This window comes from Stylophora pistillata, chromosome 1 (genome assembly GCF_964205215.1).
Source record: "Stylophora pistillata chromosome 1, jaStyPist1.2, whole genome shotgun sequence".
Lineage (NCBI taxonomy): Eukaryota > Metazoa > Cnidaria > Anthozoa > Scleractinia > Pocilloporidae > Stylophora > Stylophora pistillata.
The window spans coordinates 23,777,216-23,790,755 of NC_142519.1; the positions used below are offsets into that span (position 1 = coordinate 23,777,216).

Here is a 13,540-nt window from a genome sequence, read left to right on the forward strand (position 1 = left end):
CAGACGAGATTACTGTGTGATGGATGTCCTCCCCTGGGGTGGGACGGGTGGGTTAGGAGAGCAGGTCCACATCAGCTATTACAGCTGCCAATTAATCAACCTGCTTAAACAAATAAATGAACTTCAACTTCAACTTCACGCAGATCTTTCTGGAAGTAATATTGGGGCTTTGGGAGAATGTTGTGAGGTCCTAACAACTTTTAGGCCGAACGTATTCCCAAAAGTTATCGTTTTTATTCTTGAATAGGAGTGAATGAGCAAGCCTTTGGGCGAGTGGAAAGCAGCAGACTTCGAGTGACTGCATCATTGTCATCATCATTCTACATCGTTGCCATCAGAGGCTTCTAATTACGTGTTGTAATTAGATGCTAAAAACATTAAAATATACTTCTTTTGTTCTTTCCAGAATTATGTCGAAGCTGTGTTTCCTCATTCTTTGTGTGCCGATAGGTTCGATTTTAAAGATTTGATCAGCAGGTAACTTCAACCAATAGTCCTCTTTTCATTATTACAGTTGGACGTAAAAACGACCGACCTCACTACATGTTTGGGAAATAAACCCCACAAACTGTCCTTTCAACTCCCCAGACCCTTGAGCAAGGTATCCTATTTTCCATAGAGTTTTAAAATATCATTAATAATGATGTAGTTGATAACATTCCCTACACCATGGCCATGACTAGGTTTGTACAGTTGAAATCAATATCGCATAACGAACGGTCAGGTGACAGTTAAAACAAATAAGTACTACATCTGTTACCAGTGAATAACTTTAACACCCAAAGAGTTATTTTTCCCTCTCGCTTTTATTAATTTATCTTTTATTTGTCAAAATTTTCATTCCAAGGTGCCTTCTTGTCAAACTTACAAATAATCAATGACGAACTTGTTAAAAGAATCGAAATGCTGAATGCGTGAAATAAGACCAACTGGTGTAACATTAAGTGCTTTTATTATATGTCGTAGATCTGATGAGCAGTCTCCTCGACTTACTTATGGATTTCCCGAGGAAAAAACTTATGCACTACTATCGTTTTGACTGGTGAAGTCCTCTAATGATTGTTTCCTTTTTTACGACCACTGTTAAAAAAAAAAAGCTTTATCGCTTATAGATACAAAACGAAATTATTTGGGGAATCAATCTCAAGTCAAAAAATGTTGCCTTCTCGGAGCAGGTCCAAACAGAAACCATGAAGAACGCTCGGCGCCTTAAAAAAGTTACTGTGATAAACACATTTCCGACTATATACATCAGACAATGGAAAGCTTCTTTGAAACAAATTACTTGACATTTGATTAGTCTGACTAAATTATCACTTTCGAAGAAAAATAACTTAAAAATTCGATCAACTTAACTAACCAATGACGGCTTCTAAAAAATAAATTATATATTCTCAATATTCGATCGACTACGTAATTCAACACTTTTGAAATAGAGGGCTTTTACAATTTGATAACTGCTAAACTTCCATAAAGAGTACATTGATTAGGTTCCCGCTCCAGGTCATTACACATAGCAGTTAGATAAACATTTTTCAGAATGTTTCGCTGTATGTATCATTTTCGTCCCTGATATATAATTTCCTTCCCCCACAGGGAAACAATAAACATTTTTAAGTCTAATCAATAGGGTCCACTTTACTCGTGCCTATCAAGGTGTAGTTGACTTTGGCCAATTTTCAAAATCAAATGTCACGTTGTCGCCAATGAGCATAAATGAAGCCCACTGAGATACTTTGTCAAAGCCGTTACTTCTCATCCACTTCCTAGCCTCGTGAAGAGATTCACTGGCGCTTTTACCGCGGAACAAATGATCGTAGAAGCAACTCATAAACTCTTCTGTTGCTTCATCCTCCAGTGCCCATCGTGCCGCCAACACCGAGCGAGCACCGGATCCTAGGAACACTCGGGCGATACCAACAACTCCCTCTGCTTTGACCCGTCCACGCGCACTGTGACAACAGCTGAGAACAACCAGTTTCGCTCTAACCTGAACTTCTGAAATGTCCTTCATCGTCAAAAGGTAGTCTTTCTCTCGTGGAGGACAGTCAATGGGGTCCTTAGGACAGAGAACAATCTCTCCTCTATCGGGACTACCATGGGCAGCAAAATGTATCAAGCTCGCTGAATTTATCGCTTGAAGTACAGCCTGTTTTGTTGCGCGGTCTCCAATCAAGGGCTTTATGCCAAGACGACTTCCAATCGTCTCGGCTTCCTTTCTTGCACGTGGCAATGGTTTTACTATTGTGCGTCTACCTTTGTACAATACCTCTCTAACCTCGGGATCACCGACTATCAGCGCACCACTCTTACTGTGGTACTCAGGAGGACTGTCCTGAATGAGCTTCAGAGTAGTCAAGGAGGGAACGATGCGGATCCTGAATGTGTCCGAAAAATATTTGCCCTCTTTGTCAGTTAAGGCTGCAAATGGCACTTGGTACATGCAAGAATCAGGGACAATTATGATCTCTGGCTCCCTCAGAAAATCGGCCACAGAGGCGATGATTATGTTGTGACAAAGGTGGAGATTCGTTTTAGTTATGTCTTTTGCAGGGTTGCAGAAGCTTTCTTTTAAAAACTTGTCTAAGTCAGGGACTAATCCGGTCAATTCATTTTTGTTCGGGCTTGCTTCCTTTTCTGTAAAACGAATAGCTTCTGTTCCTTTGAGAATCCAAAATCGTACATCTGCTTTACCAACTGAGATGTAAAGGCATGTACAGTCTCTCTCCTTCCTGATAATGTTCTGAATGCCACACCAAGATTGTGGATTGCCTGAAATCTGCTCTTCAATAGAGAACTGAGCTGCCATTAACTCGGCTAGGCCTCTTCCCCGTTTCAGCTCTTCGACGTAAAGAGCATCTTCTGAATTCCCGGTGGAGGAAAGCAACAAACTAAGCAACTGGTAGGTAGAGGCGCCGTGCTTCTCTAAAAGAGATATTTTAAACTGATCGCTGTCTTTAATAAAACCCCGCAAAGTATCGAACTTTTCAGTGCAGCGATAAAGAGAGGAAACGGCCTCTTTACGGTCAAATTGTGATAGCCTCAACACTGCTAGACTACAAAGGCATTTAAACTCAATGAGATTGTGTCCAATATCCTTGCTTAAAAAGAGACCCTTATTGAGGTAATATTCAGCTACTTCATGATTACCGAGTGATTTAAAACATGCTCCTAAATTTGCGTATTCGACTGCTTCCTCAGCTCTGTGGCCCATTTTCAAGTGAATACCGAGGGCTTTCTCGAGATATTCTTGAGCTTTGGTATATTCACCACGCTGAAAAGAAATAACGCCAAGATTTCTGTAATCTTCTGCTTCTCCTACTCTGTCACCGAGTTCCATTCTTATTGCACGTGCTTTCTTTAGATAATCGTCACCCTTTAAAAATTTACCACTCAAAAAAAACAAAACCGCCAGCTTTCCATAAATACTGGCCTCAGTTCTTCTGCAGCCAATACTCTTTGTGATTAAAAGCGATGTGTCAAAATATCTAAGAGCCTCGTCATGCTCACCAAGCCATCCGAACAATGTTCCTAGGTTTCCGTAGCTCACTGCTTGTCCCTTTCTGTCACCGATTACTATTCTGATCGCAAGTGCTTTCTCTTGATACTCTTGGGCCTTCTCATATCTACTAAGGGATTGGAACAATGTTCCTAGGTTTCCGTAGCTTGCTGACTCTCCTTCCTGGTCGCCGATTTCTATTCTGATAGCGAGTGCTTTTTCTTGGTACTCTTGGGCCTTGTCATATCTACCAAGAGATTGGAACAATGTTCCTAGGTTTCCGTAGCTTGCTGCTTCTCCTTCTTTGTCGCCGATTTCTATTCTGATAGCGAGTGCTTTTTCTTGATACTCTTGGGCCTTGTCATATCTACCAAGAGATTGGAAAAATGTTCCTAGGTTTCCGTAGCTTGCTGCTTCTTCCTCTTTGTCACTGATTTCTTTTCTGATAGCGAGTGCTTTCTCTTGATACTCTTGGGCCTTGTCATATCTACTAAGGGATTGGAACAATGTTCCTAGGTTTCCGTAGCTTGCTGCTTCTCCTTTCTTGTCGCCAATTTCTATTCTGATTGCGAGTGCTTTCTCTTGATACTCTTGGGCCTTGTCATATCTACTAAGGGATTGGAACAATGTTCCTAGGTTTCCGTAGCTTGCTGACTCTCCTTCTTGGTCGCCGATTTCTATTCTGATAGCGAGTGCTTTTTCTTGATACTCTTCGGCCTTATGATATCTACCGAGAGATTGGAACAAAGTTCCTAGGTTTCCGTAGCTTGCTGCTTCTCCTTCTTTGTCGCCGATTCCTATTCTGATAGCGAGTGCTTTTTCTTGATACTCTTGGGCCTTGTTATATCTACCAAGAGATTGGAACAATGTTCCTAGGTTTCCGTAGCTTACTGCTTCTCCTTCTTTGTCGCCGATTTCTATTCTGATAGCGAGTGCTTTCTCTTGATACTCTTGGGCCTTGTCATATCTACCAAGAGATTGGAACAATGTCCCTAGGTTTCCGTAGCTTGCTGCTTCTCCTTTCTTGTCGCCAATCTCTATTCTGATAGCGAGTGCTTTCTCTTGATACTCTTGGGCCTTGACATATCTACTAAGGGATTGGAACAATGTCCCTAGGTTTCCGTAGCTTGCTGCTTCTCCTTTCTTATCGCCAATTTCTATTCTGATTGCGAGTGCTTTCTCTTGATACTCTTGGGCCTTGTCATATCTACTAAGGGATTGGAACAATGTTCCTAGGTTTCCGTAGCTTGCTGACTCTCCTTCTTGGTCGCCGATTTCTATTCTGATAGCGAGTGCTTTTTCTTGATACTCTTGGGCCTTGTCATATCTACCAAGAGATTGGAACAAAGTTCCTAGGTTTCCGTAGCTTCCTCCTTCTCCTTTTTTGTCGCCGATTTCTATTCTGATAGCGAGTGCTTTTTCTTGATACTCTTGGGCCTTGTCATATCTACCAAGAGATTGGAACAAAGTTCCTAGGTTTCCGTAGCTTGCTGCTTCTCCTTCTTTGTCGCCGACTTCTATTCTGATAGCGAGTGCTTTTTCTTGATACTCTTGGGCCTTGTTATATCTACCAAGAAATTGGAACAATGTTCCTAGGTTTCCGTAGCTTGCTGCTTCTCCTTCTTTGTCACTGATTTCTTTTCTGATAGCGAGTGCTTTCTCTTGATACTCTTGGGCCTTGACATATCTACTAAGGGATTGTAACAATGTTCCTAGGTTTCCGTAGCTTGCTGCTTCTCCTTTCTTGTCGCCAATTTCTATTTTGATTGCGAGTGCTTTCTCTTGATACTCTTGGGCCTTGTCATATCTACTAAGGGATTGGAACAATGTTCCTAGGTTTCCGTAGCTTGCTGCTTCTCCTTCTTTGTCACTGATTTCTTTTCTGATAGCGAGTGCTTTCTCTTGATACTCTTGGGCCTTGACATATCTACTAAGGGATTGTAACAATGTTCCTAGGTTTCCGTAGCTTGCTGCTTCTCCTTTCTTGTCGCCAATTTCTATTTTGATTGCGACTGCTTTCTCTTGATACTCTTGGGCCTTGTCATATCTACTAAGGGATTGGAACAATGTTCCTAGGTTTCCGTAGCTTGTTGACTCTCCTTCTTGGTCGCCGATTTCTATTCTGATAGCGAGTGCTTTTTCTTGATACTCTTCGGCCTTATGATATCTACCGAGAGATTGGAACAAAGTTCCTAGGTTTCCGTAGCTTGCTGCTTCTCCTTCTTTGTCGCCGATTTGTATTCTGATAGCGAGTGCTTTTTCTTGATACTCCTGGGCCTTGTTATATCTACCAAGAGATTGGAAAAATGTTCCTAGGTTTCCGTAGCTCGCTGCTTCTCCTTGTTTGTCACTGATTTCTTTTCTGATAGCGAGTGCTTTCTCTTGATACTCTTGGGCCTTGTCATATCTACTAAGGGATTGGAACAATGTCCCTAGGTTTCCGTAGCTTGCTGCTTCTCCTTTCTTGTCGCCAATTTCTCTTCTAATTGCGAGTGCCTTCTCCTGATACTCTTGGGCCTTGTCATATCTACTAAGGGATTGGAACAATGTCCCTAGGTTTCCGTAGCTTGCTGCTTCTCCTTTCTTGTCGCCAATTTCTATTCTGATTGCGAGTGCTTTCTCTTGATACTCTTGGGCCTTGTCATATCTACTAAGGGATTGGAACAATGTTCCTAGGTTTCCGTAGCTTGCTGACTCTCCTTCTTGGTCGCCGATTTCTATTCTGATAGCGAGTGCTTTTTCTTGATACTCTTCGGCCTTATAATATCTACCGAGAGATTGGAACAAAGTTCCTAGGTTTCCGTAGCTTGCTGCTTCTCCTTCTTTGTCGCCGATTTCTATTCTGATAGCGAGTGCTTTTTCTTGATACTCTTGGGCCTTGTTATATCTACCAAGAGATTGGAACAATGTTCCTAGGTTTCCGTAGCTTACTGCTTCTCCTTCTTTGTCGCCGATTTCTATTCTGATAGCGAGTGCTTTCTCTTGATACTCTTGGGCCTTGTCATATCTACCAAGAGATTGGAACAATGTCCCTAGGTTTCCGTAGCTTGCTGCTTCTCCTTTCTTGTCGCCAATCTCTATTCTGATAGCGAGTGCTTTCTCTTGATACTCTTGGGCCTTGACATATCTACTAAGGGATTGGAACAATGTCCCTAGGTTTCCGTAGCTTGCTGCTTCTCCTTTCTTATCGCCAATTTCTATTCTGATTGCGAGTGCTTTCTCTTGATACTCTTGGGCCTTGTCATATCTACTAAGGGATTGGAACAATGTTCCTAGGTTTCCGTAGCTTGCTGACTCTCCTTCTTTGTTGCCGATTTCTATTCTGATAGCGAGTGCTTTTTCTTGATACTCTTGGGCCTTGTCATATCTACCAAGAGATTGGAACAAAGTTCCTACGTTTCCGTAGCTTGCTGCTTCTCCTTCTTTGTCGCCGATTTCTATTCTGATAGCGAGTGCTTTTTCTTGATACTCTTGGGCCTTTTTTTATCTACCAAGAGATTGGAACAATGTTCCTAGGTTTCCGTAGCTTGCTGCTTCTCCTTCTTTGTCACTGATTTCTTTTCTGATAGTGAGTGCTTTTTCTTGATACTCTTGGGCCTTGTCATAGCTACTAATGGATTGGAACAATGTCCCTAGGTTTCCGTAGCTTGCTGCTTCTCCTTTCTTGTCGCCAATTTCTCTTCTAATTGCGAGTGCCTTCTCCTGATACTCTTGGGCCTTGTCATATCTACTAAAGGATTGGAACAATGTTCCTAGGTTTCCGTAGCTTGCTGCTTCTCCTTTCTTGTCGCCAATTTCTATTCTGATTGCGAGTGCTTTCTCTTGATACTCTTGGGCCTTGTCATATCTACTAAGGGATTGGAACAATGTTCCTAGGTTTCCGTAGCTTGCTGACTCTCCTTCTTGGTCGCCGATTTCTATTCTGATAGCAAGTGCTTTTTCTTGATACTCTTCGGCCTTGTCATATCTACCAAGAGATTGGAACAAAGTTCCTAGGTTTCCGTAGCTTTCTCCTTCTCCTTTTTTGTCGCCGATTTCTATTCTGATAGCGAGTGCTTTTTCTTGATACTCTTGGGCCTTGTCATATCTACCAAGAGATTGGAACAAAGTTCCTAGGTTTCCGTAGCTTGCTGCTTCTCCTTCTTTGTCGCCGATTTCTATTCTGATAGCGAGTGCTTTTTCTTGATACTCTTGGGCCTTGTCATATCTACCAAGAGATTGGAACAAAGTTCCTAGGTTTCCGTAGCTTGCTGCTTCTCCTTCTTTGTCGCCGATTTCTATTCTGATAGCGAGTGCTTTTTCTTGATACTCTTGGGCCTTGTTATATCTACCAAGAAATTGGAACAATGTTCCTAGGTTTCCGTAGCTTGCTGCTTCTCCTTCTTTGTCACTGATTTCTTTTCTGATAGCGAGTGCTTTCTCTTGATACTCTTGGGCCTTGACATATCTACTAAGGGATTGGAACAATGTTCCTAGGTTTCCGTAGCTTGCTGCTTCTCCTTTCTTGTCGCCAATTTCTATTCTGATTGCGAGTGCTTTCTCTTGATACTCTTGGGCCTTGTCATATCTACTAAGGGATTGAAACAATGTTCCTAGGTTTCCGTAGCTTCCTGACTCTCCTTCTTGGTCGCCGATTTCTATTCGGATAGGAAGTGCTTTTTCTTGATACTCTTCGGCCTTATGATATCTACCGAGAGATTGGAACAAAGTTCCTACGTTTCCGTAGCTTGCTGCTTCTCCTTCTTTGTCGCCGATTTGTCTTCTGATAGCGAGTGCTTTTTCTTGATACTCCTGGGCCTTGTTATATCTACCAAGAGATTGGAACAATGTTCCTAGGTTTCCGTAGCTTGCTGCTTCTCCTTCTTTGTCACTGATTTCTTTTCTGATAGTGAGTGCTTTCTCTTGATACTCTTGGGCCTTGTCATAGCTTCTAAGGGATTGGAACAATGTCCCTAGGTTTCCGTAGCTTGCTGCTTCTCCTTTCTTGTCGCCAATTTCTCTTCTAATTGCGAGTGCCTTCTCCTGATACTCTTGGGCCTTGTCATATCTACTAAGGGATTGGAACAATGTTCCTAGGTTTCCGTAGCTTGCTGCTTCTCCTTTCTTGTTGCCAATTTCTATTCCGATTGCGAGTGCTTTCTCTTGATACTCTTGGGCCTTGTCATATCTACTAAGGGATTGGAACAATGTTCCTAGGTTTCCGTAGCTTGCTGACTCTCCTTCTTGGTCGCCGATTTCTATTCTGATAGCGAGTGCTTTTTCTTGATACTCTTCGGCCTTATAATATCTACCGAGAGATTGGAACAAAGTTCCTAGGTTTCCGTAGCTTGCTGCTTCTCCTTCTTTGTCGCCGATTTCTATTCTGATAGCGAGTGCTTTTTCTTGATACTCTTGGGCCTTGTTATATCTACCAAGAGATTGGAACAATGTATCTAGGTTTCCGTAGCTTACTGCTTCTCCTTGTTTGTCGCCGATTTCTATTCTGATAGCGAGTGCTTTCTCTTGATACTCTTGGGCCTTGTCATATCTACCAAGAGATTGGAACAATGTCCCTAGGTTTCCGTAGCTTGCTGCTTCTCCTTTCTTGTCGCCAATCTCTATTCTAATAGCGAGTGCTTTCTCTTGATACTCTTGGGCCTTGACATTTCTAGTAAGGGATTGGAACAATGTCCCTAGGTTTCCGTAGCTTGCTGCTTCTCCTTTCTTATCGCCAATTTCTATTCTGATTGCGAGTGCTTTCTCTTGATACTCTTGGGCCTTGTCATATCTACTAAGGGATTGGAACAATGTTCCTAGGTTTCCGTAGCTTGCTGACTCTCCTTCTTGGTCGCCGATTTCTATTCTGATAGCGAGTGCTTTTTCTTGATACTCTTGGGCCTTGTCATATCTACCAAGAGATTGGAACAAAGTTCCTAGGTTTCCGTAGCTTCCTCCTTCTCCTTTTTTGTCGCCGATTTCTATTCTGATAGCGAGTGCTTTTTCTTGATACTCTTGGGCCTTGTCATATCTACCAAGAGATTGGAACAAAGTTCCTAGGTTTCCGTAGCTTGTTGGTTCTCCTTCTTTGTCGCCGATTTGTATTCTGATAGCGAGTGCTTTTTCTTGATACTCTTGGGCCCTGTCATATGTATCAAGATATTGATACAATGTTCCTAGGTTTCCGTAGCTTGCTGCTTCTCCTTTCCTTTCGCCAATTTCTATTCTGATAGCGAGTGCTTTTTCTTGATACTCTTGGGCTTTGTCATATCTACCAAGAGATTGGAACAATGTTCCTAGGTTTCCGTAGCTTGCTGCTTCTCCTGTCTTTTCGCCAATTTCTATTCTGATTGCGAGTGCTTTTTCTTGATACTTCTGTGCCTTGTCATATCTACCAAGAGATTGGAACAATGTTCCTAGGTTTCCATAGCTCGCTGCTTCTCCTTTCTTGTCGCCAATTTCTATTCTGATTGCGAGTGCTTTCTCTTGATACTCTTGGGCCTTGTCATATTTACTAAGCGACTGAAACAATGTTCCCAGGTTTCCGTAGATTATTGCTTCTCCTTTTGCGTCACTATTCGTTTTCATAATGGCCATTGCTGACTTATAAAATCTTACGGCCCCTGCAAACTTATTTTTATCCTGGAGTATCTTAGCTAGTCTTAACTGTAGCCATCCTTTTACTAGAGTATTATCAGATTTCTGAAATAAGAGCAGTTGTTCCCTGACGTATTCTTCAGTACTTGTGTTGTCAAATAGTGTGGAGTAGGCCTTCATTGCTGTAGTAAAGACATTTTGGTAAAGTAATTTTGTAACTGGAATGTCCTCTCTCAATGCCCCATTGCGTAGCAAAATGAAGCATTCCTGGCACATCTTGATAGCTTGTAGAACACGGCCAGTGTTGAGAAGGAAAATGGCCACAGCTAAACCTATGCTGATAAGTAACGTGGTGGGTACTTTCTCTTTTGTGTTGTCTATCATGGCCTTGTTCGCTGTTGGTGTCAGAATTAAAGGAAATTAAACATAGTACATCAAGAGGAGTGACTTTGACAATACTAACTCAGTGGCAGTTTTACAGTTTGAAATGATGTACACGAGAGGCGAGTAATCGGGCTAATACTGGAGAGGGGGGGAGTGTTCGCAACTAGGCGAGTGCCCATAAAATTTTGACCTACGTTTGAGTTTCAAACTTAATTTTAGTGTATTTAATTGACTTTCTATTAATTCTTCGTGGCTTTTACCATTTTAGACAGGAAACATGAAAAATTTAATCGAGAATGTGACTTCTTTTTCCAGTTCCCGCTTTACTACGGATTGATTGATGAATTGAAATAAATATGTTTACTGTCGAAAAGAAAAAGGAGATTGGCCTTATATTTCATACATTATCATGATTTCACGGCGGCAGCTATGGATGAAAATAGATGAGAAAAGAGCACCTTATTGGTTGGTCGGAGCTCCGAATAATGTAATCTTTATGAATAATAAACATTAGTTCTCACTTTTCATTTAACGTTCCAGCAAAATTGCAAAGTATTGTTAGAAGATTTTGTTAGGTTTCTCTAACTTTCGCTTCTAAAAGAGCCAAGTGCTGTTTATGAGTTAATTGATATCAATTCTGTGCGGAGGAGGAAAAGTACTAGTTGTTTACATCTTTAGTCGCCTTTAAAGAAAGAGGCGTTGAACGTACGAAATTAAAATCTAAGAAGTATTTTCTTGATCGGGAATTCGACATGGAGTCAACCTAAAACGAGAATATCAAAGGGATTGAAAATATAAGAGGGGTAATTTTCCAGGAAATTCCTCCACGGGATCAATTTCTATAAGGTAAAGCGTTTTTTTCCTAATTGAAATAGCCTTGCGAAAGATAACGGAAACACTCCAATATTCAACTTCAAATAGTAATTTACGTAGAAATATCTGTCTTAATCTCAAATTCGCGACCACAATAAGAAAAGGTGACAACAATTGTAACTGTAAGGCAAGACCGCCACTGGACAAGAAGACCATCAAAGGGAATGGGAAATGATCAACTTGCTTATCATAACTTTTTTAACTGAATGGCTCATAGTAATATTTCATTTCCATTCATTTTCAACTCTTAACTAAGTTTGAAAACAGATGTAAAGAAAATTCTTTCAATGTGCCAGTTTTCTCGCTTAACAGTATTACGTCAATTCTACATAACTTAACATTCACTTAACAGGCGGTCTCTTGTCAAAATCGTTTTTCAAATTTTCTTCTTGTGAAGCTTAAGAAGCATTTTACACCATATTGGATGAAACACAACCAGCCCATAATAGAGTAGAACCCCTGACGCTCAGAAAAAGCAAAATGGCACTTCACGAAAAAGTGAAAGGCCTTTAGGCACCTTTTACACAATGAGCTTCCGTGGGCATGCACTTTTTCGGTACTCAGGTATGTATGAAACCAACTGCATGAAAATAACTTTGAGGGCTAGGCCAACCACGAACCCTCACTACTCTCCCCAAGCTGTTTTCATTAGAAAGATTTACATTTTTCCCGCTTTTTCCTTTTTTTCTTTTTATTATTTCTTGATGAGGAATTGACTTGTTCACTTCCGAAAGCCAGAGGAATCAAACTCGAGTGTAAACAATCAAAGTGACACTATGGTGAACTCGCGGATAAACTATGCAAAATACAATTAAAATATACAGTGATTGTTCTGAAATTAAAGCCAAAAAACCTGTGATTCCAAGAAACAGAATTAGGTTGTCATCTCAAAATGTCCTCCTCAAAGCTTTCCCAGAATCTAAGGCCGTGTTAGCGCCACGAATTTGCATATCAAACCCTCGAACCCCTTTTTTACCCTTTCCTACGCTTTGTATATCCAAGAGTAGGAATTTGCTGTTAAATTAGTATCAAATAAACTTTAATTTTCTTGCAAAAAGAATAAAACGGCCGGCAAAAGTAGCCATGCGAGAGTTCGTTAGTTAGGAGTGTTTCAGAGACACAGGAAAATAGATTGACGAGACTCAAGACAGAGGTGGCGGAGTGTTTTGAACACGGGGGTGGGGGTGGGGGGACATACGCAGCCATACGCATACACCTACTCAATTTCTCTAAACTGCCCTTTGCGTTGTTCGTTGACACAAGCAAATCTACGTATGATGGACGATCCTCGCAGTAGATAGCGCTATTTGAGCAATAGCGAAATTCAGACCTGAAAAAAATCAGGCCTGTACGGGACTCGAACCACTGACCTCTGCGATACTAGTGCAGCGCTCTAACCAATCGAGCTAACAAGCCAACTGAGAGCAGGCAAATCTCTTTGCCATCTTTGCAGTTTCGAGTGTCTGTGATGGTTTTTTTTTCTTCACCTACTTTCATTTTTTTGGGTTCCTACATATAAAATTAACTCGTATAGTTTCCAATAAGCACACTGCCTGGTTTATGGAGAACTGCCGGCAGGTGATAAACTTCTCGTATACAGGCCGCAGCCTGTGTTTACATTTCCTTATAAATTAGTCACGAGATTGGGAATGGATAACGGTAAAAACTTCGACCTTATAAGTGTGATATGTATATCTGTATATTAGAAGGAGAAATTACATTTTAATCTGGAACGATTAAAGTGTTAACAGCCGTACCAAATCATATTTCTGAGTTATTGGCTCTTTGCTATTGAGTCATTCGCCAAAATTTTGAATATATTTTCATTGGGATTTGTCTAAAGACGCCAACGTTTTTCCACTGCACACTAGCAGTAAACCCTTCGATGGCTCAGGAGATAAACTTTAATACAATAACATCTTTCATTTTTTGTTGCATTTATGACGGCTTTCCCAGCCACCATTTTAACTATCAGGAATAACAATCCGTTGATTAGTTGCAAAAAGTTTCCAAGATTTTCAAGAGTTGTTCTTCCTGTTGGGGATTAAACGTTACTGCACAGGTAAGAGTTTAACCTTTGCTATCTCCTTCTATTTGATAGAGGTTTATATTTCAATTCGTTTTGCAATTCTCATTTCAGTGTAAAAAGTGCACAGCTGGTGAACGGGAACAAAAACACAAGTTCCTGATATTTTCCTTTAACTTATCTGA

The 13,540-nt window shown here is 41.1% G+C and overlaps 1 protein-coding gene across 1 annotated transcript in view; it reads right to left on the minus strand.

The window, feature by feature from the left end:
* Positions 1-787: 787 nt before the first annotated feature.
* LOC111335551 (uncharacterized) overlaps positions 788-13,540 on the minus strand; it is a 57,042-nt gene continuing 44,289 nt past the window's right edge. The window contains 3 exon segments of the mRNA XM_088745754.1: positions 788-3,168; positions 3,991-5,056; positions 5,537-9,960. Coding sequence (XP_088601880.1) covers positions 1,652-3,168; positions 3,991-5,056; positions 5,537-9,960 — 7,007 coding nt within the window. The 3' untranslated portion in view covers positions 788-1,651.